The sequence below is a fragment of the Ovis aries genome, chromosome 11, assembly GCF_016772045.2.
Source record: "Ovis aries strain OAR_USU_Benz2616 breed Rambouillet chromosome 11, ARS-UI_Ramb_v3.0, whole genome shotgun sequence".
Lineage (NCBI taxonomy): Eukaryota > Metazoa > Chordata > Mammalia > Artiodactyla > Bovidae > Ovis > Ovis aries.
Window position 1 is genome coordinate 43,951,789 of NC_056064.1, and position 23,980 is coordinate 43,975,768.

The 23,980-nt window shown below is 37.8% G+C and overlaps 1 protein-coding gene across 9 annotated transcripts in view; it reads right to left on the minus strand.

Moving 5' to 3' along the window:
• Positions 1 to 23,980, minus strand: part of GPATCH8 (G-patch domain containing 8) — a 92,995-nt gene that overhangs the window by 23,125 nt on the left and 45,890 nt on the right. For 5 of the 9 annotated variants that reach the window (XM_004012987.5, XM_042256080.1, XM_042256081.1 and 2 more), the window contains 2 exons: positions 21,315 to 21,382; positions 19,837 to 19,923 (listed from right to left, as the gene is read on the minus strand). In XM_004012987.5, coding sequence (XP_004013036.4) covers positions 19,837 to 19,923; positions 21,315 to 21,382 — 155 coding nt within the window. Of the gene's footprint in view, positions 1 to 19,836; positions 19,924 to 21,314; positions 21,383 to 23,421; positions 23,467 to 23,980 lie in introns of all 9 variants that reach the window. The other 4 variants (XM_042256088.1, XM_042256083.1, XM_042256085.2 and 1 more) reach the window with 1 other exon arrangement.

A 23,980-nucleotide genomic window follows, 5' to 3' on the forward strand; every position in this document is an offset into this window, starting at 1 on the left:
TATGAGCAAACAAAACACTGTTATAAAAAACAAAACCAAAAAATTATGCAAATTGCAGAAAGAACCAAATGAGATTTTTACAACTGAAAAACCTAATTGCAAAAAATTTTTAAATGCATTAACTATTTAGGGGATAGGTTAAAAGAGAGTCAAGAAACAGCTCAAAATAGATATAGCATGGATGGTGAAAATGTTCTGGAATTAGACTGCAGCAGTATCTGCATGACCTTGTGGAATATACTAAAAACCACTGAACTGCACAATTTAAAAGGATGAGTTTCATGGTAGGTGAATTTATCTCAACTGACATAATCGCTGAAAATTTTTCAGAAGTGATAAGACAGGATTTCACAGGTACACAAAGCACAAGGTAAACCACACAGGTTAAATAAAAAATAAGCGCCTAATACATGCTAGTGAAACGGTTAGTTATGGGATTAAAGACAATGAAATCATAAAACTACCCAGAAAAAAATTAAGGATCACCCATAATCAGACTGATAGCAGATTCAAAAGCAATAAAAAAAGATAGAAAATACTATGCTTCAGTGTGAGAGAAAACATTTTCAATTGTATACCAAAAGAAAATTTTTTTAGAAATGATCAAGTAAAGGCATTTCTACATAAAAAGAGAATTTACCAAGAGATTCATTAAAAAGGACCTTCCTAAAGCAGAATTTTTGAAATCATAGATTGTGACCCACTAGAGGGTCATGACATTGATTTAGCAGACTGTAACTTTACTTTCACGCATTGGAGAAGGAAATGTCAACCCACTCCAGTGTTCTTGCTTGGAGAATCCCAGGGACGGGGGAGCCTGGTAGGCTGCCGTCTATGGGGTCGCACAGAGTCGGACACAACTGAAGCGACTTAGCAGCAGCAACAAATACAAATATGATGCTGTGGAAGTACTGCACTCAATATGCCAAAAAATTTGGAAAACTCAGCAGTGGCCACAGAACTGGAAAAGGTCAGTTTTCATCCTAATCCCAAAGAAAGGCAACGCCAAAGAATGTTCAAGCTATCGCACAATTGCACTCATCTCACACACACCACTGAAGTGACTCAGCAGCAGCAGCGCATACTAATAAAGTAATGCTCAAAATTCTCCAACTCAGACTTCAACAGTATGTGAACCATGAACTTCCAGATGGTCAAGTTGGATTTAGAAAAGGCAGAGGAACCAGAGATCAAATTGCCAACATCCACTGGTTCATCAAAAAGCAAGGGAGTTCCAGAAAAACATCTACTTCTGCTTTATTGACTGTGTGGATCACAACAAACTGTGGAAAATTCTTAAAGAGATGGGAATACCAGACCACCTGACCTGCCTCTTGAGAATCTGAATGCAGGTCAGTAAGCAAGTTAGAACTGGACGTGGAACAACAGACTGATCCCAAATCGGGAAAGGAGTTCGTCAAGGCTGTATAATGCCACCCTGCTTATTTAACTTATATGTAGAGTACATCATGAGAAATGCTGGGCTGGATGAAGCACAAGCTAGAATCAAGATTCCAGGAGAAATATCAATAACCTCAGATATGCAGATGACACCACCCTTAAAGAGCCTCTTGATGAAAGTGAAAGAGGAGAGTGAAAAAGTTGGCTTAAATCTCAAAATTCAGAAAAGTAAGATTATGGCATCTGGTCCCATCACTTCTTGGTAAACAGATGGGGAGACAATGGAAAACAGTGACAGACTTCATTTTCTTGGGCTCAAAATCACTACAGATGTTGACTGCAGCCATGAAATTAAAAGACACTTGCTCCTTGGAAGAAAAGCTATGACGAACCTAGACAGCATATTAAAAAGCAGAGATATTACTATGCAAACAAAAGTCCATCTAGTCAAAGCTATGGTTTTTCCAGTAGTCACGTTGAGAGTTGGACTATAAAGAAAGCTGAGTGCCGAAGAATTGATGCTTTTGAGCTGTGGTGTTGGAGAAGACTCTTGAGAGTCCCTTGGACTGTAAGGAGATCCAACCAGTCCATCCTAAAGGAACTCAGCCCTGAATGTTCTTTGGAAGGACTGATGTTGAAGCTGAAACTCCAATACTTTGGCCACCTGATGCAAAGAACTGACTCACTGGAAAAGACCCTGACGCTCGGAAAGATTGAGGGCGGGAGGAAAAGGGAACGACAGAGGATGAGATGGTTGGATGGCATCACTGACTCGATGGACATGAGTTTGAGCAAGCTCTGGGAGTTGCTGATGGATAGGGACACTTGGCGTGCTGCAGTCGATGGGGTCACAAAGAGTTGGACACAACTGAGTGACTGAACTGAACTTTAGACTTTGTGAAATTAAGCATTAAATCAAGTCACTCAGTCGTGTCCGACTCTTTGCGACCCCGTGGACTGTAGCCCACCAGGCTCCTCCGACCATAGGATTCTCCAGGCAAGAATACTGGACTGGCTTGCCATTTTCTTCTCCAGGGGATCTTCCTGACCCAGGGATTGAACCCAGGTCTCCCGCATTGCGGGCAGAGGCTTTAACCTCTGAGCCACCAGAGAAGCCTTTGTATTAAAATTTCAAAGATTATTATTAGGAGAGAGAGAGGAGAGTGAAAAAGTTGGCTTAAAGCTCAACATTCAGAAAATGAAGATCATGGCATCCAGTCCCCATCACTTCATGGCAAATAGATGGAGAAACAGTGGAAACAGCGGCAGACTTTATTTTCTTGGGCTCCAAAATCACTGCAGATGGTGACTGCAGCCATGAAATTAAAAGATGCTTACTCCTTGGAAGAAAAGTTATGACCAACCTAGACAGAGGATGAGATGGTTGGATGGTATCACTGACCTAATGGACATGAGTTTGAGTAAACTCCAGGAGTTGGTGATGGACAGGGAGGCCTGGCGTGCTGCACTCCATGGGGTCGCAAAGAGTTGGACACGACTGAGTGACTGAACTGAACTGAGGAATACTAAAGAGGGGAAGATTAGGAAAACTTCAGTTTTATAAAGGTAATACAGGCCAACAAAACACAGAAAAATTAGGAATACAGAAGGTAAAAAGATGTAAGAAACAGACTTACAAGTGATCACTAGAAATGTAAATGCACTAAAATAAAACTGTCAGAAAAATTCAACTACCTGATGATTAGAAGAGATAGCCCTATAATATGAGGACTTTGAAAGTTAAAGGATAGAAAAAGATATGCCAGGCAAATTACTAACCCAAAGAAGCTGGAATAGCTATTAATGTTCAAGTTTTTAGACTTTATAGCAGAAAACTTTACTTGAGTTTGTGGCCAGCTATGGACTTAAACATAACAAGATTATTCTCCAAATAAGTGGTACTGGTAAGTTTGAAAAGCCAACACAGATACGCTGGTTTTACATTAGTCTTAATGAGATTTTGGCTCAAAACTGTGGGGACTGGCAAAAAGAAGTGGTCCGGTTTGACTCAGCAGTTCCACTTAAAAAGAGATTGAGACACATCTCAAAGCAAGCGGCTTAATTCATTTGCTTTAAGGTAATACAGAAGAGTGAGAAGGGGAAAGGAATGATAACATGATTGCTTTGATAGCCTTTTATAGCAGAGTAGGTGCCATTACTCTCATGAGCAGCTCCTTCTAGTTAACAGACCTAAAGATAAATCTCACTGCAAAGGTTCTACAATCAGTTTTTTATTCAGTTTAGTATCTTTTGGACACTTTCAAACATCTCTATCATCTAACATCTCTCTACAACTATTCAAGTTGAGCTACTTAATTAGTAAGCAAGAAAAGGTTGCTGTATTTTATTTAAGGCCAGTACTAGTTTGAATAGACTAGTTAAGACTGAAAAATGAATAATGTGGCACATTATGATTTTTCCCCCTATTCAGTCCTTCTCACTAGTTTTCTCTAAGCTTCCTGGACTTCATGTTTGGCTAAAAGCAATTTGTGGACATTCTTCCTTATCAGTGCTGGTTTCCCAGACAGAAGTCAGAAAGTTCACCTGCCCAATTTTCCTTAAAATTAAGGTGAAGACATATGATCTACCATCTCTTCCTGTGAAATGTATTTACATAAGACTTTGATTCAAAAGTGAGCAGTACAAAGAAGTGCCAAGTGGAATTCATCTTCTAGCAATGGTGGCTACAAAAGCATATTGATTACAAGAGATTACTGTATCTCAGGTCTTTCAATGGGAACCACATTCCTTCTTTCCTAAGTACTTTCTTTTTAGATAGTCTTTTGCTAGCAAATGATTTTTTTAATCTGAAAATTTATTTTTAATCTTTATTCTTAAAGATATTTTTACTGGGTATATATAAATTATAGGTTGATGGTTGTTTGTTCTGAGCATATTCAACATTCCATTAGATTGCATCAATAACGGAACTGACACTGTGTTCTGATTTCCTTGTTACTGTAACAGTTCTTCAAAGATTGTCTTTTGTTTGATACTGTACAGTTTTATCAGGATGTGTCTATGTATACACTTCCTTTTTATCTTGCTCCAGAGATTCACTAGGCTTCCTGAATATGTGAGTTGTGTCTTTCATCAAATTCTAGGATCTCTTCTTTGAACACTGCCTCTGCCATTTTTCTTTCATTCTGGAACTCTATCTAAACACATTAGTTTTATATTCTTTATCATATAACTCAATTTTTTTCATGTATTGTCCATTTCTCCTTTTCTTGCCCTCCCTCTCTCCACTTTTTGCTACATTCTTCAGATGTGTTACAATTCAAAATTCAACTTTGTATAAAATGCTATTAAATCTTCCCCTTTAGTCTCGTGCCCTTCCTTACTCATAATCTCAATTCCTTAAAAAAATTTTTTTAAACAAATCCACACTTAATTTTTCAGTAAGTTTAAATCCTCGAAGGGTAATAACAGGAGACTGTTTTGGAACTGGCGTGAACCACATCACTGTTTCCATGAATGTAAATTATCCTTCCCCAGATTACTCTGGTTTTGTTAGGTTTTCCGCCAGGAGTTGTTGAATTGTTTGCTTTGCACACATAAGCACATCTCTTGCCTACATAGAATTCAGTTTCATCTCAAGCATATATACCTTCAATTTTCAGGAGAGTTGTGTGGTTCCCTCTGGTTCCACAGATCCCGCTTATAGCCAGCAAAAATGTCCTCAGACCACAACCTTCCAGATATATTTGTTGTTTGAGAAGTCCTATTTCCAGCAAGCCTCCAGAGTCCAAGACGGTTGAAAGAGCCTGATTTATTCTTAAACATACTAAATATGCCTGTCTTACATGCTTTAATCTGTGCTTACAATTTAGTAACTTAAGTCTTAAGAGGTCTGACTCGTCTCTCTTTTTTTTCTTCATTAATTCTAGCCCATGGTGTCTAGTTTCTCAGTTGGATTTATGATCTGACTATGATCTCTTATTTGGGGGAGCTTTATCTAGGAGTTCTTTTTTTCATGTGTGTGACTAGCAGGATTTTAGTTCCCCATTCAGGGACTGAATCTGGGCTATAGCAGTGAAAGCACCACCACACCATCAGGTAAATTCCCTTTATAGGAGTTCTTTGAGGCCTAAATTATTCCAGAGAAGTTTGAATTTTCTTCTTCCCAAGGGCCTGAGATCATTTTATCATGTATTTCATTTGTTTTTAAATGTCCCACTTTTTATTTTATGTCCCCAAGAAAAAAAATTCTCAGTCATTATCTCTACTTTCTCCTATTAGGATTTTGAAAATACTGCATTAAACTATTACCGCATTGACCTTAGATACTCTGTTCTGTTTGTTTGGGGTTTTTTTGTGTGTGTTTTCTTTCAATTTCAGTTTGGATAATTTCTACTGACTTGCCTTCAAATTTAGATTCTATCCTCTTCTGTGTTTAGTCTGCTGCTAAGTTCAATCTTCATCTCTGATACTGTGTTTTTCCTTTCTCCCTGGGTGATTTAATCCATTTTTATGACAATAACATCATCAATATACAACAAATCTCCCAGTCCAATATTTCTTGCTGAGACCAACAAAAGAATGCAGCTTTAAAGAGGAAAAGAAGTAGGGGAAGGGAAGGTGGGAAAACAGGGAGGACAAAATAAGATGGCAGATTTAAATCCAAATATACTTGAAATGACATTATCTATTACTAGATTAAATATTCCAATTAAGAAAGACTAGGAGGAAAAAAGAAATTAGAAGATAAACAGACTAGATAAAACACCTCTAAATAATCCAATTAAATATTGATTACAAAAGTTAACAGAAAAGGGGTGAAAAAAGATGCATTCTCTATGAATAGAAAGGAACTTCCTCAATCTGATAAAGCCATCTATGAAAAACACCAGCTAAGATCACACTTAAAAGACTAAAAGCTTGCCCCCTAAAATCAGAAGAGAGACTTCTGTTCCCTTCTAAGACAGTTATCTGCTTTTGCCATTTCACTGATAAATGAGTTTAGCAAAGTTGTATGATACAAGATAGGATACAAGAGTAACATAAAAAATAACAATATAAAAAACTAGAGTGTGTGTGTGCCTAGTCACTCAGTCGTGTCCACTCTTTGCGACCACACGGACTGTAGCCCACCAGGCTCCTCTGTCCATGGGGATTCTCCAGGCAAGAACACTGGAGCAGGTTGCCATCCCCTCCTTCAGGGGATCGTCTCAACCCAGGAGCTGAACCCAGGTTTCCCACACTGCAGGCAGATTCTTTACCATCTTAGCCACTAGGGAAGCCCAAGAATACTGGAGCGGGTAGCCTATCCCTTCTCCAGGGGAACTTCCCAATCAAGGAATCAAACCAGAGTCTCCTGTGTTGCAGGCAGATTCTTTACTAGCTGAGCTACCTGGGAAGCCCAAAAAACCACAATACATAGGATTAAATTAACAAGAGAAATATAGAACTTAAACACTGAATTTGTATGGAAGCACAAAAGACCCCAAACAGCCAAAGCAATCTCTAGGAAGAAAAACAGCTGGAGGAATCAGAGTCCATAGTCCTGAGTTCAGACTATACTACACAACTAGAGTAATCAAGACACTATGGTACTGGCATAAAAACAGAAATACAGATCAATGATACAAGATAGAAAGCCCAGAGATAAACCCAAGCACCTATAGTCACCTAGTCTATGACAAAGGAGGCAAGAATATACAAGGGAGAAAGGACAGCCTATTCAATAAGTGGTGCCGGAAAAACTGGATGACTCTACGTTAAAGAATGAAATAAGAACACTATTTAACACCCTACACAAAGATAAACTCAAAATGGATTAAAGACCTAAATATAAGATCAGACGCTACCAAACTCTTAGAGGAAAATACAAGGAAAACATTATTTGACATAAACCACAGCAAGACCTTTTGGACCCACCTTCTAAAGCAATGAAATTTAAAAGAAACAAATGGGATCTAATTAAACTTAAAAGTTTTTGCACGACAAAGGAAATCATAAACAAGACAAAAAGACAACCCACAGAATGGGAGAAAATATTTGCAAATGAAGCAACGGACAAAGGATTAATCTCCAAAATATACAAACAGCCCACGGAGCTCAATATCAAAAAACGAACAATCCAATTTAAAAAATGGGTTAATCAAAAACCTAAACAGACATCTCTCCAGGGGAGACATACAGATGGTGAAAAGGCACATGAGAAGATGCTCAACATCATTAATTATTAGACAAATACAAATAAAAATTACAATGAAATATCATCTCACACAGGTCAGAACAACCATCATCAAAAAATCTGCAAACTATAAATGCTGGAGAGTGGAGAAAAGGGAACCCTATTACATGTTGGTGGGAATGTAAACTGATATAGCCTCTGTGGAGAACAGTATGGAGGTTCCTTAAAAGACTAAAAACAGAACTACCATATGACCCAGCAATTCCACCACTAGGCATATACCCTAAGAAAACCAAAATTCAAAGTGACACATGTTCACTGCAGCCCTATTTACAAAAGCCAGGGCATGGAAACAACCTAAATGTCCAATGATAGATGAATGGATAAAGAGGAGGTACATATATACAACTGAATATTGCTCAGCCATAAAAAAGGACAAAATTTAGTCATTTGTAGAGATGCGGATGGACCTACAGTCTGTCATACTGAGTGATGTTAGTCAGAAAGACAAAAACATCATATATTAGTGCATACATGTGGAATGTAAAGCAATTATACTTCAATTTAAAAAAACTGAAAGAAAGATGATCTAAATAAATGAAAAAACATCCCATGTTCATGGATTGGAAGACTTAACAATGTCAAGATGGCAATAATACTCCCCAAACCAATCTACAGATTCAACATAATCCTTATCAGAATCCCAGCTGGGGGATTTCCTTGGCAGTTGGGTGGTTAAGACTGTGCTTCCAGACTTCCCTGATGGTCCAGCAGTTAAGAATCCACCTGCCAATGCATGGGACGTGGGTTCAATCCCTGGTCCAGGAAAATTCCACATGCTATGGGGCAACTGGGCCCATGAGCCAGTGCCACAACTGCTGGAGCCACTGTGCCCTAGAGCCCATGCTCTGAAACGAGAGAAGCCACCACAATGAGAAGCCCACACACTGCAACTAGGGAAAGCCTGTGCACATCAATGAAGACCCAGCACAGCCATAAACAAACACATAATAAATTTTTTTTAATTAAAAAAAAAAAAAAAAGACTTTGTGCTTCCAATGCAGGGGGCACGGGCTCAATCCATGGTCAGGGAACTAAGATGCCACATGCTGCAAGGTACAGCCAAAAATAGAGTAAGTAAAAATATTTAATACACAAATAATGAAAGAACTGCAACTGCCTTCTTTGTAGAAATTGACAAGCTCATTCTAAAACGCACACAGAACTGTAAGGGACCAAGAACAGCCAAAACAATCCCAAAAATGAATAAATTAGAAAGGCTCACACTTTTCAACTGCAAAACTTGCTGCAAAGCAACAGTAATAAAGACAGTGTGTTTCTCCAAAGGCATGTAGATCAATGGAATATAATTGAGAGGAAAAAACCCACACAATTATGGTCAACTGATTTTTGATGAGGTGCCAAGGCCATTCAATGGGGACTTTACCGTCTGAGCCACCAGGGAAGAGTCAGGGAAAAAATAGTCTTTTCAACAAATAATGCTGGGACAACTGTGTAGGCACAGGGAAAAGACTGAATTTGGACCCTTTCCTATTAATTTTGACATGCAAAAATTAATTCAAAATATATCAAAGACCCAAGGCTATAAGAGCTAAAACTATAAAACTCTTAGAAGGAAACATAGGTGTAACTTTTCATGGTCTTGGATTAGGCAATGGGTTCTTAAATATGATATCAAAAACACAAGCAACCAAAGAAACAAAGATAAAATGGACGTCACCAAAATTTAAAACTATAGGCAACAAAGGACATTATCAAGTGAAACGACAATAAAAAAAAAAAAAAGGAAGAAAATACCTACAAATCATACATCTGACAAAGGTCTCATTCCAGAATTCTTATAACATAATAAAATGACAATTAATAAAACATAGTCAAAAGACAGACTTCCCTGGTAGTCCAATGGTTAATAATCCTCCTGCCAATGCAGGCAACACAGATTTGATCCCTGGTCTGAGCAGATTCCACATACCATGGGGCAACTAGGCCTGTGTGGCACAACTACTGAAGCCCACACACCCTAGAGCTGGTGCTCCACAACAAGAGAAGCCACCACAATGAGAAGCCCTTTCATCACAACTACAGAGTAGCCCCCATTCATACCCAGAACAGCCAAAAATAAAACAAATTAAATTTTTTTTAATTTTAAGAAATACAGTATTTTTTTTAATTGTGCAAAAGATCTGAATAGACATTTCTCAAAAAATGTATCATTAAAAGGTCAATAAGCACATGAAAAGGTGCTCAACCAAAACCACAAGAAGATACTGCTACTTCATTCCTACTACAATGACTATAATAAAAAAGAAAACTAGTGTTGATGAGAATGTAAAGAAATTGTAACTCTCATATAGTACTGGTGGGAATGCAAAATGGTACAACCATTTGTGGGAAAGAGTGGTGGTTCCTTAAAAAGTTAAACACTGACTTACCATTTAACTAGCAATTTCATTCCTAGGTATACACAAAAGAGAACTGAAAAATATATTCACCCCAAAACTTGCACAAGATGTTCAAAGCAGCATTATCACAATAGCCAAAAAGTGGAAACAACTCATATGACCATTAATTGCTGAATAACTAAACAAACTGTAGTATACTCATACAATGCAATATTATTCAGTCCTAAAAAGGGATAAGTTTTGATACATACTATTTATTTACATGGATGAACTTGGGAAACATTATGCTAAGTAAAAGAAGTCAGTTACAAAAAGCCACACGTTGACTGATTTATTAATAATTTACATGAAATGATCAGAATAGGCCAATCTATAGTGACAAAAAGTGGTTGCCAGGGGAGGGAGAACTGGTGGGGTGGGGGAAGAATGAGGAGTGACTGCTGACGAGTACACGGTTTCTTTTGGGAGTAAAGTAAATGTTCTAGAATTAATGGGATGGTTGTACAACACTGTGAATATGCTAAGTTACTAAACTATATATTACATATGGGTGAACAGCAGCAAAAAATATCTACCTAAAAAAACATAACTGAATGATAAACACGAAATTCAGAGTAGTGCTTACCTCAGGAAGAGGAAAGAAATGGGACGGGATCATAAAGTTATTGATAACATTCTTTTTCTTAAATAGAGCAGTGTTAAACACAAGTGTCTATAGTTGCTTTTTATATCTTACACATACTTGCTAAATATCTTATCAATATTGATGCTAAGGGTATCAAAATAGGACAGGATTTTTTCCCCCATTAAAAGTGTGGTAGAGCTATTTGGGCTTAAAATTATGTACAACTTTCACACACACACAAAAAGAATAGAAGGCAGTGAGTGCAGACTATCTTTTCAAAAATAGTAGCTGCAGTGATTAAGAGTCAATAAATGAAGTGTAGTCGCTCAGTCGTGCCTGACTCTTTGCGACCCCATGGACAGTAGCCTGCACCAAGCTCCTCCGTCCATGGGGTTTTCAAGGCAAGAGGACTGGAGTGGGTTGCCATTTCCTTCTCTAGGGAATCTTCCCAACCCAGGGTTGAACCCAGGTCTCTCACATTGTAGACAGACATTTTACCGTCTGAGCCACCAGGGAAGAGTAAATAGAGGGAAGTTTATTTTGGTTTTAGTGCTTCCTTTCCCCTAAGAATGTGTGAGAATGTTTACTGGTGATAGGAAATGAATGAGTGAGCTTGCCAACACAAGAAAAAAGATGTAAACTTCTTGATAAGACAGAGAGGATTAGGATCCAGAATTCAGATGTAGGTAGGAACTTCATTTGACAAACCATGAAACCAGGGAAAAACATTTAAGGATGGGAACAGATAGACCAAAGTTTGATGACAGATTTACAGGTAGAAGAAGGCACTCTCATTTGATAGTCTAAATTGTCTCTATGCTTCCTACTAGGAGTAAGAAAAGATGCAAGAAGAACAAGGGTAGCTGAGGGAAGGTGAGAGCTTAAGGATCAACGTTTGAGAATGACAGCTGAACAGACTAAGAGGAAGATAACGCATGAAAGGATTCCTTCACAGTTCTGAGAGTCCACTGAGTTGGCACCAGTTCCAGACTACACTACTGCAATGATGTAGAAATGAATGATGCAAGTATTTGTACTAAGTGGAGACAGGTTCTTGGTAAGCAGACATGACAAAAAAGACTGGGAAGAAAGAAAGCTGGAATTGAAGTGTTGAGAGAAGGAAAAAAATCAATCTGTGGTGTTCAAGACCTATAAATTAAGGAGTGGCTAAGTTACTAAAGTCAAGGTTCCAAGGGCATGTGAAGGTGAAGAACAACTATGAAATAAAGGAGTGAAACATCAAGAAACGGAGAGGGTTTCAGGAGCTGTATAATTCAAAGTTGATAAAATTTCTGAGTAAAAAAAAAATGTGATCAATAAAACGAGAATAAGTAATTCCTGTTCTATCTCCACAAAGAGTTCAAAAGTGAAACAATTTCTTGGTCAGGAGAGAAAGGGTCTCAAAATATAACAGATAATTTAATGAGGCTGTGTACTACTCAGATATTTCATGTATTAGTACTTGATAGCTTTTACTTGAAAAACAATAAAAATGCATTCTCTAAAATGTTTCTATTCTTGACAGTGTATCAAATGAGATAACAATCAAAACTGCAAACTACACAAGGAAACAAATCACTATGAGAAAGTTACAAGCAGCAAATTACAAAAACATTAATGAAGTACTACAGATAATAGAGACTTCAAAGAAATTATAAAATAAGAAAATTTAGAATGTTTTAAGGAAAAAAAGATAGAAATAGTAACCAAAAGGCAAAAGTTTTGTTTTCCAAAAAACTGGCAACTTTGGGGGAAAAGAATCAAAAAGATATTTTAAAAGGCACTGATTTTCAATACAGTTGTTTTTAAAGAGGTCACTGAAATATAATAAAACTATTTATAAATATTAATTTTAGAATATACATGGTAGGTATATAAGTATTCAGTGTACAGATCTTTCAATTTTCCTGTATGCTCAACAATTTTCATTATAAAGTATCACTGAAATAACAGTAAGTAAATGATAAATTAGGTACAACTAGAAGAGAAAATCTTCTATAATGTCTTCTAAACTCTATGTTTTTCCCTTTTAGATTTAAATCTTTAATCCACCTGTAGTTGATTGCTGTACATATGGGAGTACAGCCTCTTCCAAAAATACAAGAGAAGACTCTACAACACATGGACATCACCAGATAGCCAAAACCAAAATCAGACTGATTATATTTTTTGCAGCCAAAGATGGAGAAGCTCTACACAGTCAACAAAAACAAGACTGGAAGCTAACTGTGGCTCAGATTATGAATTCCTTATTGTCAACTTCAGACTTAAACTGAAGAAAGTGGGGAAAACCACTAGACCATTCAGGTATGACCTAAATCACATCCCTTGATTATACAGTGGAAAGTGAGAAATAGATTCAAGGGATTAGATCTGATAGAGTGCCTCAAGAACTATGGACGGAGGTTCGTGACACTGTACAGGAGACAGTGAGCAAGACCATCCCCAAGAAAAAGAAATGCAAAAAAGCAAAATGGCTGCCTGAGGAGGCCTTACAAATAGCTGAGAAAAGAAGAGAAGCAAAAACAAAGGAGAAAAGGAAAGATATACCCATCTGAATGCAGAGTTCCAACGAATAGCAAGGAGAGGTAGGAAAGCCTTCCTCAGTGATCAGTGCAAATAGAGGAAAACAACAGAATGGGAAAGACTAGGCAGTGGCAACCCACTCCAGTACTCTTGCCTGGAAAATCCCATGGATGGAGGAGCCTGGTAGGCTGCGGTCCATGGGGTTGCTAAGAGTCGGACACGACTGAGCAACTTCCCTTTCACTTTCATGAATTGGAGAAGAAAATGGCAACCCACTCCAGTGTTCTTGCCTGGAGAATCCCAGGGGCGGGGAAGCCTGGTGGGCTGACGTCTATGGGGTCGCACAGAGTCGGACACGACTGAAGCGACTTAGCAGCAGCAGCAGCAGAGATCTCTTCAAGAAAATTAAAGATATCAAGGGAACATTTCATGCAAAGATGGGCTAGATAAAGGACAGAAATGGTATGGACCTAACAGAAGCAGAAGATATTAAGAAGTGGCAAGAATACACAGAAGAACTATACAAAAAAGATCTTCATGACCCAGATAATCACAATAGTATGATCACTCACCTAGAGCCAGAGATCCTGGAATGCAAAGTCAGGTAGGCCTTAGGAAGCATCACTACAAACAAAGCTAGTGGAGGTGATGGAATTCCAGTAGAGCTATTTCAAATCCTAAAAGATGATGCTGTGAAAGTGCTGCACTCAATATGCCAGCAAATTTGGAAAACTCAGCAATGGCCAGACTGGAAAAGGTCAGTTTTCATCCGAATCCCAGAGAAAGGCAATGCCAAAGAATGTTCAAACTACTGCACAACTGCACTCACCTCACACACTAACAAAGTAATGCTCAAAACTCTCCAAGCTAGGCTTCAACAGTACATGAACCATGAACTTCCAGATGTTCAAGCTGGATTCAGAAAAGGCAGAGGAACAAGAGATCAAATTGCCAACATTCACTGGATCATCAAAAAAGCAAGAGTTCCAGAAAAACATCTACTTCTGCTTTATTGACTGTGCCAAAGCCTTTGACTGTGTGGATCACAACAAACTGTGGAAAATTCTTAAAGAGATGGGAATACCAGACCATCTGACCTGCCTTTTGAGAAATCTGAACGCAGGTCAGTAAGCAAGTTAGAAGGGGACATGGAACAACAGACTGATCCCAAATCGGGAAAGGAGTTCGTCAAGGCTGCATAATGCCACCCTGCTTATTTAACTTATATGTAGAGTACATCATGAGAAATGCTGGGCTGGATGAAGCACAAGCTGGAATTAAGATTCCGGGAGAAATAGCAATAACCTCAGAAATGCAGATGATACCACCATTATGGCAGAAAGCGAGGAATAACTAAAGAGTCTCTTGATGAAAGTGAAAGAGGAGAGTGAAAAAGTTGGCTTAAAACTCAAAATTCAGAAAAGTAAGATTATAGCATCTGGTCCCATCATTTCGTGGCAAACAGATGAGGAGACAATGGAAACAGTGACAGACTTCATTTTCTTGGGCTCAAAATCACTACAGATGTTGACTGCAGCCATGAAAGTAAAAGACGCTTGCTCCTTGGAAGAAAAGTTATGACCAACCTAGATGGCATATTAAAAAGCAGAGACATTACTTTGCCAACAAAGGTCCATCTAGTCAAAGCTATGGTTTTTCTAGTAGTCATGTATGGATTTGAGGGTTGGACTATCAAGAAAGCTGAGTGCCGAAGAATTGATGCTTTTGAGCTGTGGTGTTGGAGAAGACTCTTGAGAGTCCCCTGGACTGTAAGGAGATCTAACCAGTCCATCTGAAATCAGTCCTGAATGTTCTTTGGAAGGACTGATGTTGAAGCTGAAACTCCAATACTTTGGCCACCTGATGCAAAGAACTGACTCATTTGAAAAGACCCTGATGCTGGGAAGGATTGAGGGTGGGAGTGGAAGAGGACAGAGGATGAAATGGTTGGTTGGCATCACCGACTCAATGGATATGAGTTTGAGTAAACCCCAGGAGTTGGTGATGGACAGGGAGGCCTGGCATGCTGCTGTCCATGGGGTCACGAAGAGTCGAACACGACTGAGCAGCTGAACCGAACTGATGGGGGCAGAAGTTCAAAGTAACTATTTCCCATATGGATAACCAGTTGTCTCAGAATCATTTACTGAAAAATTCATTCTTTCCCCCACTTATTTGCAATATCACCTTTCTCTTATCAAGTTGTCAAATATGTAAGGGTCTGCATCTGGGCTCTCTTTTCTGTTCCACTGGCCTATCCCTGTGCCAATATCACATCTTAATTACTGTAGCTTTCTATCTTATAATTTAAGAATGCTTTGACTATTCTTGGGCCTTTGCACTTCCATATAAATTTTGGAATCAGCTTATCAAATTCCATACAAAATTTTGTTGCGGTTTATACGTGACTGATTTGTATATATAGGAAGATTGAGGGAAAACAAATGCCTTTACAATATTGGATCTTTTAATTTATGACCATAATAAAAAATCTCATTTTTAAAATTTATTGTTCTTTAATGCCTCATTGAAAATAATGCTTCATAATTTTTCTCTTGTCTCCCACATCTCATTAGATCTATACTCAAATGCTTCATATACTTGTTTGCTATTACAATTGATGACATTTTGTTATCTCTAGCTTCTAATTCTCTGTTGTTGATATACAGATGCCACCCCTTGGTGGCTCAGATGATAAAGAATCTGCCTGCAATGCAGGAGACCCAGGTTCAATCCCTGGGTCGGAAAGATCCCCTGGAGAAGGAAATGGCTACCCACTCCAGTACTCTTGCCTCGAGAATCCCATGGACAGAGGAGCCTGGCAGGCTACAGTCCATATACAAATTTAAATTTGATTTTGTATCAAGCATCCTGCTAAACTCTTATTTGTAACTCATCTGTAAATTCTCTTGGATATCTCTGAACATAATCATAGCTACAAACAAAAGACAGCTGTCTCTCCCTTTCATCTTATATCTTTGTTTCTACCTGTCTGCCTTGCTACTTAAAACTTCGAGCACAATATTTAATAAAAACAATGACAACAGGCATCCTTGTCATATTTCCCTATCTCAAAAGGAAAGTTTTCAACTTTTCAATATTAAGTATGATGTCTCCTGTATAGTTTTTGTAGGCATTCCATCTGGTTAAAAAAGGTCCTTTCTTGGTCAGGTGGACAAGATCATGAATTAATGATCTATTAAGATGATCACATAATTTTTTCTCTTTAGTCACGTAACATGGTTGACTATATAAACTGATTTTAACATTAAGTCAATCTTGCATTCCTGGGATAACTTAGTTATGGTATATCCTAAATTAGTTCTGGTATTTTAAGATTTTCATCTGTAACCTATGTGCAGGGCAGGGAGAGAAACTCAGACACAGAGAACAGACTTATGGACACAGTGGAGGAAGGAGAGGGTGGGACAAGTTGAGAGTAAAACTGAAATATATACATTCAGTTCAGTTCAGCTGCTCAGTCGTGTCCGACTCTTTGTGACCCCATGGACTTGCAGCATGCCAGGCCTCCCTGTCCATCACCAATTCCTGGAGTTCACTCAAACTCATGTCCATTGAGTCAGTGATGCCATCCAACCATCTCACCCTCTGTCATCCCCTTCTCTTCCTACCTTCAATCTTTCCCAGCATCAGGGTCTTTTCAAATGAGTTAGCTCTTCGCATCAGGTCGCCAAAGTATTGGAGTTTAAGCTTCAACATCAGTCCTTCCAATCAGTCAGGACTGATTTCCTTTAGGATATACATTACCATGTGTAAAATAGCTAATGGGAAGTTGATGTATAGCACAGGGAGCTCAGTCTAGTGCTTTGTGACAAATCAGAGGGGTGTGAGATGGGGTGACAGGTAGGAGGGAGGTTCAAGAGGGAGGGGACATATATATACCTATGGCTGATTCATGTTGATGTATGGTAGAAACCAACACTGTAAAGCAATTATCCTCCAATTAAAAATAAATTTAAAAATAAAGAAAAAATTTTTTAAAATCTGCATTCGTGTTATATGTCATAATTAACTGTCCTTGTCAGGATTTATCTTTAAGATGGTACTTTCTGTTGTTTTTTATAGCCACTAAGTCATGTCCGACTCTTTTGTAATCCCCATGGGATTCTGTCCATGGGATTTCCCAGGCAAGAATACTGGAGTTAGTTGCCATTTCTTTCTCCAGGGGATCTATGGTACTAGTCTCTTTCATTAAATGAGCTAGGATTTTTTTCTTCATTTTCAATTCCCTGAAGATCAGGAATAACTGCTGTTCAAGGCTGAAGTTTATTTCTTTTATGATTTTTGATAGAACTCAGTAGTAGTGAAGTTATTTGGGCTGTATGGAAAGATTTTTCACTACATATTTAACTTATATAATTTATACACATTATAAGATTACTGAGGTTTTCCATTTCTATTCAAGTCTATTTTAGGGAGTTATATATTTTAAGAATTTGTCTACTTAAAACTATCTTTACATTCAAAGCATAGTTATCCATACTATTTTTACCTTTTACTGCCTGCCACATCTACAATGATATCCTCTCTTTTCGTTATTGATATCGGTTTTCTACGATCTTTTCTTTCTTAATATCACAAGTATGTCAAAGAACAAACTTTTGAATCTGTTGTATATTTGTTTTCTATTTCATTCTTTTTTTGTTCTTATCATTAGCTTCATTACTTTTTTTTTTTTAACATTCTTTGAGTTTATTTTGCTATTCTTTTGCTAACTTCCCAAGAGAAATGTTTACTTCATTTATTGCTTGCCTTTCTTTTTTTCCTAAGGTAAGCATTTAAGGACATGTATTTGCTATAAAATATAATATTGCTTTAGCTTACCTTACAAATTTTGATGTGTAACATTTCTATCTTTCAGTCCAAAATATTTTGCAATTACTATTGTGATTTCTGCTTCTACTGGCAGGTTAAATAGAAGTGTGTATCTTAATTTGAAAGGTTTTTAAAAACTTTTTAAAAAGCTAATTGTTTTGTGGCTTGTTAACTTGATTTTTCCAGGTGGTGCTAGTGGTAAAGAAGCCACCTGCCAATGCCGGAGACATGAGGCAGGTTTGATCCCTGGGTCTGGAAGATCCCCTAGAGGAGGAAATGGCACCCCACTCCAGTATTCCTGACTGCAAAATTCCATGAGGAGCCTGGAGGGCTACAGTCTGTGGGGCCGCAAAGTGTTGGACATGACTGAGAAACTAAGCACATACACACAAAAGCTTGATTTTAGTTCTCTGAAATTTGTTCATACTTTATGACACCAAACATGGTAGAAAAAATTTTTTCGTTTTGTTTCACAAACATTTGAAAGTTGCTATTTTCAAAATGATTGGATACACAGCTCTATAAAAGCATTAGGTGAAATTTGTTAAATGTGTTGTTCCAATCTTCCAAACATCCTTGCAGATATTTCTTTCCTCTACTTTTATCAATTACTCAGAGATGTATATTAAAATCTCCCACTACTGTGGTAGATTTAACAATTTTACTTGCAGTTCTGGTCAGTTTTTGCTTTATACATTTTTTTTTAAATGGCAGAACAGGTTTTTTAAAATGAATCCCTTTACTTTCTGCTCACCTTAAATACCAAGAGCAAAATCAGTTTCTGTATGATAGTTTTCACTAAATCTGTTTCTTATCTTTAAATTTACCTATTTCATAATAGAAACTGAACTTACTAAAACATCTTTAAAAGCAAGTACATTGGTCTTTTTTTTTCCCCCCCCCCAAGAGAAGAATAATCAGAAATTTATTACCAGGGGCATCATGCATACACATCCAAGTAGTCAGTGATGGCTAACTCAAAAGGGGTGGTTAAAACTTGAGCTTATATGCATCTTAACAAAATAACAATAACTTTTTAGAGAAGTGACAAGACAAAGGAAAAGGACTTTAAGTTTCTAGAGCAGCAAATGGGGGAACTAATGGAAGATAAGAGTGAGTTAGTAAAGATTTGCTTCCCTGTTGGTGCTAGTGGTAAAGAACCTGCCTGCTAATGCAGGAGACATGAGATGCAGGTTCAATCCCTGGGTCGGGAAGATCCCCTGGAGGAAGAAATGGCAACAGACTCCAGTATCTTTGCCTGGAGAATCCCAAGGACAGAGGAGTCTAGCAGGCTACAGTCCATGGGGTTGCACAGAGTAGGACATGACTGCAGCGACTAAGCACACAGCACGATAAAGGTTTGCTACGTAGATCTCTCTGGTGCCCATCTCTGGGCTGATTAGGGTCTAGAGTTGTCTCTGGTGATTAATTTCTGTTCTGGTAGAGAAGGGAAGGGGGATGCCTTGGTAAGTCATCTTGAAAGCTAACTTATATTCTAAGCTACAGTTTTCTATTACTATCAGCTTAAAAAGGAAGATACTAAATTTCTCAATTGTTATTCTTTAAACAGCTCATCCATTAAAAAAGGAAAAAAGGCTTATCAATAGGTATCAAGTTCTCAAAGGACTCATCAATTCTTACTATTACCACCTAAGTATTTCAGGCATTGTTTTCAAACACTAATGTAATCTCCACAACAGACATACAAAGTGGTTGTTATTATTATCTGTATAGATTTTAACAGAAACAATAAATAACAGAAACCTGAGGACTAAGACTAATCAATACCAAATGGCAAACAAATATTGTTGTCAAAGGATTGTTTTCACCAAAATGAATATTTCAATGTGAAAGCCCCACATGCAAGAACGGTTTCATTTAAGTACCTTGTACTTCTGCCTCAATTCTTCTGTGTCTTCTTTTTCTACTTCTAGGACACGGCGCCGTTCGGTAGCATCTTCAGCATAATCAAGCTTAACAAAAATAGATATAACTAGACTTAATTGCCATAGTACTCCCATCTAGCCATAAAAAAGTAATTTACACAACTACAGTATTATATGAAAATATGTAATTTGCTCAACTACCTCTTGCTTTATTGTCACACCACAGAGAAAAAAACATGCAAAATAGTTCATTAATCCTTTCATGCTGGTGGTTCCCAACAGGCATAGTTGATGATAACAGACTCTACTTCAGTGTTCAATGACAAAGAATTAGCAGTAAATGGAGCATAATATTTCAAGCAATGAAAAGAAGGTATCATAGATGAGAGCAGTACACAGCTCTGTTGTTGTTCAGTCACTAAGTATTGTCCAACTCTTTGCACCCCCAAGAATTGAAGCAAGCCAGGCTTCCTTGTCCTTCACTATCTCCCAGAGTTTGCTCAAACTCATGTCCATTGAGTTGATGATGTCATCCAACCATTTCATCCTCTGTCACCCCCCCTCTCCTTTTGCCCTCAATCTTTCTCAGCATCAGGATCTTTTCCAATGAGTTGGCTCTTCACATCAGGTAGCCAAAATATTGGAGCTTCAGCATCAATCCTTCCAATGAATATTCAGGGTTGATATCCTTTAGGATTGGCTGGTTTGAATTCTGTGCTCTTCAAGGGACTCTCAATAGTCCACTACCACAACTGGAAAGCATCAATTCTTCAGCGTGCAGCCTTCTTCATGGTCCAACTCTCACATCTGTACATGACTACAGGAAAAACTATAGCTTTGACTACATGAACCTTTGTTGGCAAAGTGATGTCTCTTCTTTTTAATATGCTGTTTAGGTTTGTCATAGCTTTCCTTTCAAGGAGCAAGCAACTCTTAACTTCATGGCTGCAGTCACTGTCTGATGAAAAGAAAATCTGCTGCTGTTTCCATTTTTACCTATTTGCCATGAAGTGATAGGACCGGATGCCATGATCTTAGTTTTTTGAATGTGAGTTTTAAGCCAGCTTTTTCACTCTCCTCTTTTCACCTTCATCAAAAGGCTCTTTAGTTCCTCTTCACTTTCTGCCCTCAGAGTGGTATCATCTGCATATCTGAGGTTGCTGACACAGCTCTGTAGGGGCAAAGCTTCTACCACAACAGATATTTTAAGATTTGAGCTACAGAGCCTACTGAAATGAGCGTAAGGGCCTGGGTTTAAGTCTGATCTTATCTTGTGGCATAATGCTGGGGCAATCACTCAACTTCTTTATAAAAGGGGCATTATTTGCCACCTACCTACCTCAAAGACAGCACTAAATGAGAATATAAAATAAGTTTTTTAATTTTCCCTCAAAAGTATTAATATTACACCTGAATTTTGGAATCAGTATCCATTTTAAATACTCCATGCAACAAGTCAACCAATGAGATCAATTTACCTCCATTTCCATGCGACCCATGCCCATGACATCATATTTGACGACGATTGGAATGGGATCTGTTCTCCCTGTAAGAGGAACATATAATCAAGGTGAGATGTAAGGCTAAGCCAACAGCTCGCTTTACACATTGGGTTTGGGTGGTTAGAGATCTTGCCTTGGAGTGCAGAGACCAGAAAGCTACAGTGAACCAAACACAAGCCATTCTCACAGCTTACAACCAAACCTACCTCTCCAGTTTAAGCCCAACTAACCACCTTGGCTGACCTTCCAGTTGGGGATGATTCCAGATTACTAAAGCAAAATTAAATAAGTAATGCAAAGCATTTGTAAGCAACAGCACCAGGAAGTTTAAAATCAAACACTAGAAATTCCTTTTTAAAAAGACTCCCAAGTAACTTTCCATCAAAAATCACTTCACTCTTACTGTTCACTGACATTTTCCCACACACACTTTTAAAACTGGTAATAAATATGTCAACTGACAGGTTTAAATCAGAAGAGCACAGTTTCAAATGTGACACAGGAAAACTCAATAACTGCAACTCAGCGTGTTTATATTTCTTTGTATTCAAAAGATGCTTTACAATTAAATGAAGGGGTGAAAATAATTTAAAGGAACGCAACAGCGAGTTGCCCTGAGGAAAGCAGAGTTTTACTTTTAAACTGGTGCTCTAAGGTCCCATTTTTCCAGAGTGGATTTAACACTGACTGTGGCAATCAGTAAGCTGTGAAAAGGACTAGTTGCGAAGAAAATTGACTTAAACTAATTGATCTATGCTGGAGATTTTTTAAAATGTATATTTAATCCACTCATAACCAGCCAAACAAAGCAAAATGGGGCAGACAAGCACTTTACTACCACAGCTGTTTTACATCACAACTTGCGCTGTTTATTGTGATGTAAGCCCACTGAAAAGAGGACTTACCTTATCCGTTGTATACCTTTAGTGAAAAAACACAATGTTTACTTCCCTCATCATTTCACTCAGGCTGGTGTAAACAATTTTTTTAAATTATTTTGTTGTTGTTGTTATACACACATATATATTATACCTTTGGGCTAAAAGTTGAATTTTGTCAGGCTAAATCTGAAATATGACCACAACTGAATTTGGGGGGTTAAAAAAAAAAAAGCAATAAATGCCATGCCCATGACTAGGATTAGTCCCGGAGGGGAAAAAAACTGTTTCCAAAGTGACCAGCAACCACTTGAATCTAGTTGCTCTGTATTTGTGGGATTGATTTTTGTTTCAAAAAGAAATGAAAAACAAATTCAGAAGTTTAATTACTTATCATCAATCTTCTATTATTGCTCTTAAACAATAAGAAGCTAATCAAGAATAATTATCACATTAAAAAAAATTTAAGTAAATAAAGAACATCTCACACCAGAAAAGAGAACAAAGTTGTAAAACACAGCCTTATTTTAGATACTATCAAAAACTGCCAGTTAAACAAAATAAAAATGCGTTACTACCTTCTGCCCAATGGTATAATAAATAAGCAGTGACTGCAATCTTTAGCAAAAGGACCAAATTAAGACAGGTTATAAAAATGACTTCCTAGGTGCAATATCACTTTCATAACGTCTCAATCAGGGATTTACTGGTAAAAACCAATGGTCCAATGAAAGAATTGGAAAGAAATGTCAAAGTTATTTTTTTTGTTTTGATATCTTTTTTGATCTGTCAGAATTTGCTTTGTTAAGAATCAAGAAAATTTTGGTGGAAATTCATTACCTCTGTAAACCCCTGTTATAAACTCTGCATTAGTACTTTTGCCTTCTAAGGCAGTCAAAGTTTGTTTTATTTATAAATTGCAGTAGCAAGTGCTAGTGCCCATTATATTGTGGGGAAATCAAGTTTTTATAGTATTAGAATTTAATGTTTTAACTGATTTTTTTTTTGGCAATTCTAACACAAACAGATACATCTCTTCTTAACATTACCCTTTAATGAACAAGGATCAGACAAGTTGCATAAGGAAAGGAAAGGAAAATGAAAAAGACCAAGCAGAAGGATGAAGGCTACAACAGAGAAAGTAAGCCTAACATATTGGTGCACTGATGACAAAGGAGTAATTCAGTCTGAAAATAAAAAATTACCACTGCTAAGTTTACCATCACCACAACAAGTCCAGGATCATAATGCTGTAAAAAAGAAACACCATTTGTTAGGCAGAAACCATTAGGGTAGGAAACAGGCCTTCTAGCAGGCAGACAGGATCGGATAAAGTAACAAATTGGGCTTTGTCCCTCCCCCAATTTCAGCTGGGGATGCAGGAAGGACACTGCGCTACTGCAGTTGTTTTCATACCAGTTGGATGAGGGTGTGAGATTTTTCTACTGCTACTTGAGAACAAACATGAACAACCTCTTCTACAACAATGCAGGGGTTGGGGGAAGGTGGGAGAAAGTGAGAGAACTCTCTCTCGCTTCCAATCTCTCATTTAACTACTCATTCTGTTCAAATCAGTACTCAAGGCCCAAGGTGGGACTTGTTCCTTAAGGAAATAACATCAAAGACAGATCATCAAGTGATTATCAAGTCATTGGCTGCACTAAAAGAACTCTAAGAGGACTGTCTCGTAGAGGGGATCATCAAGACCTCACTATAATAAATTAAGGGTCTGGAAAATAACCTTAGATTTTCAATGCTTGGAAA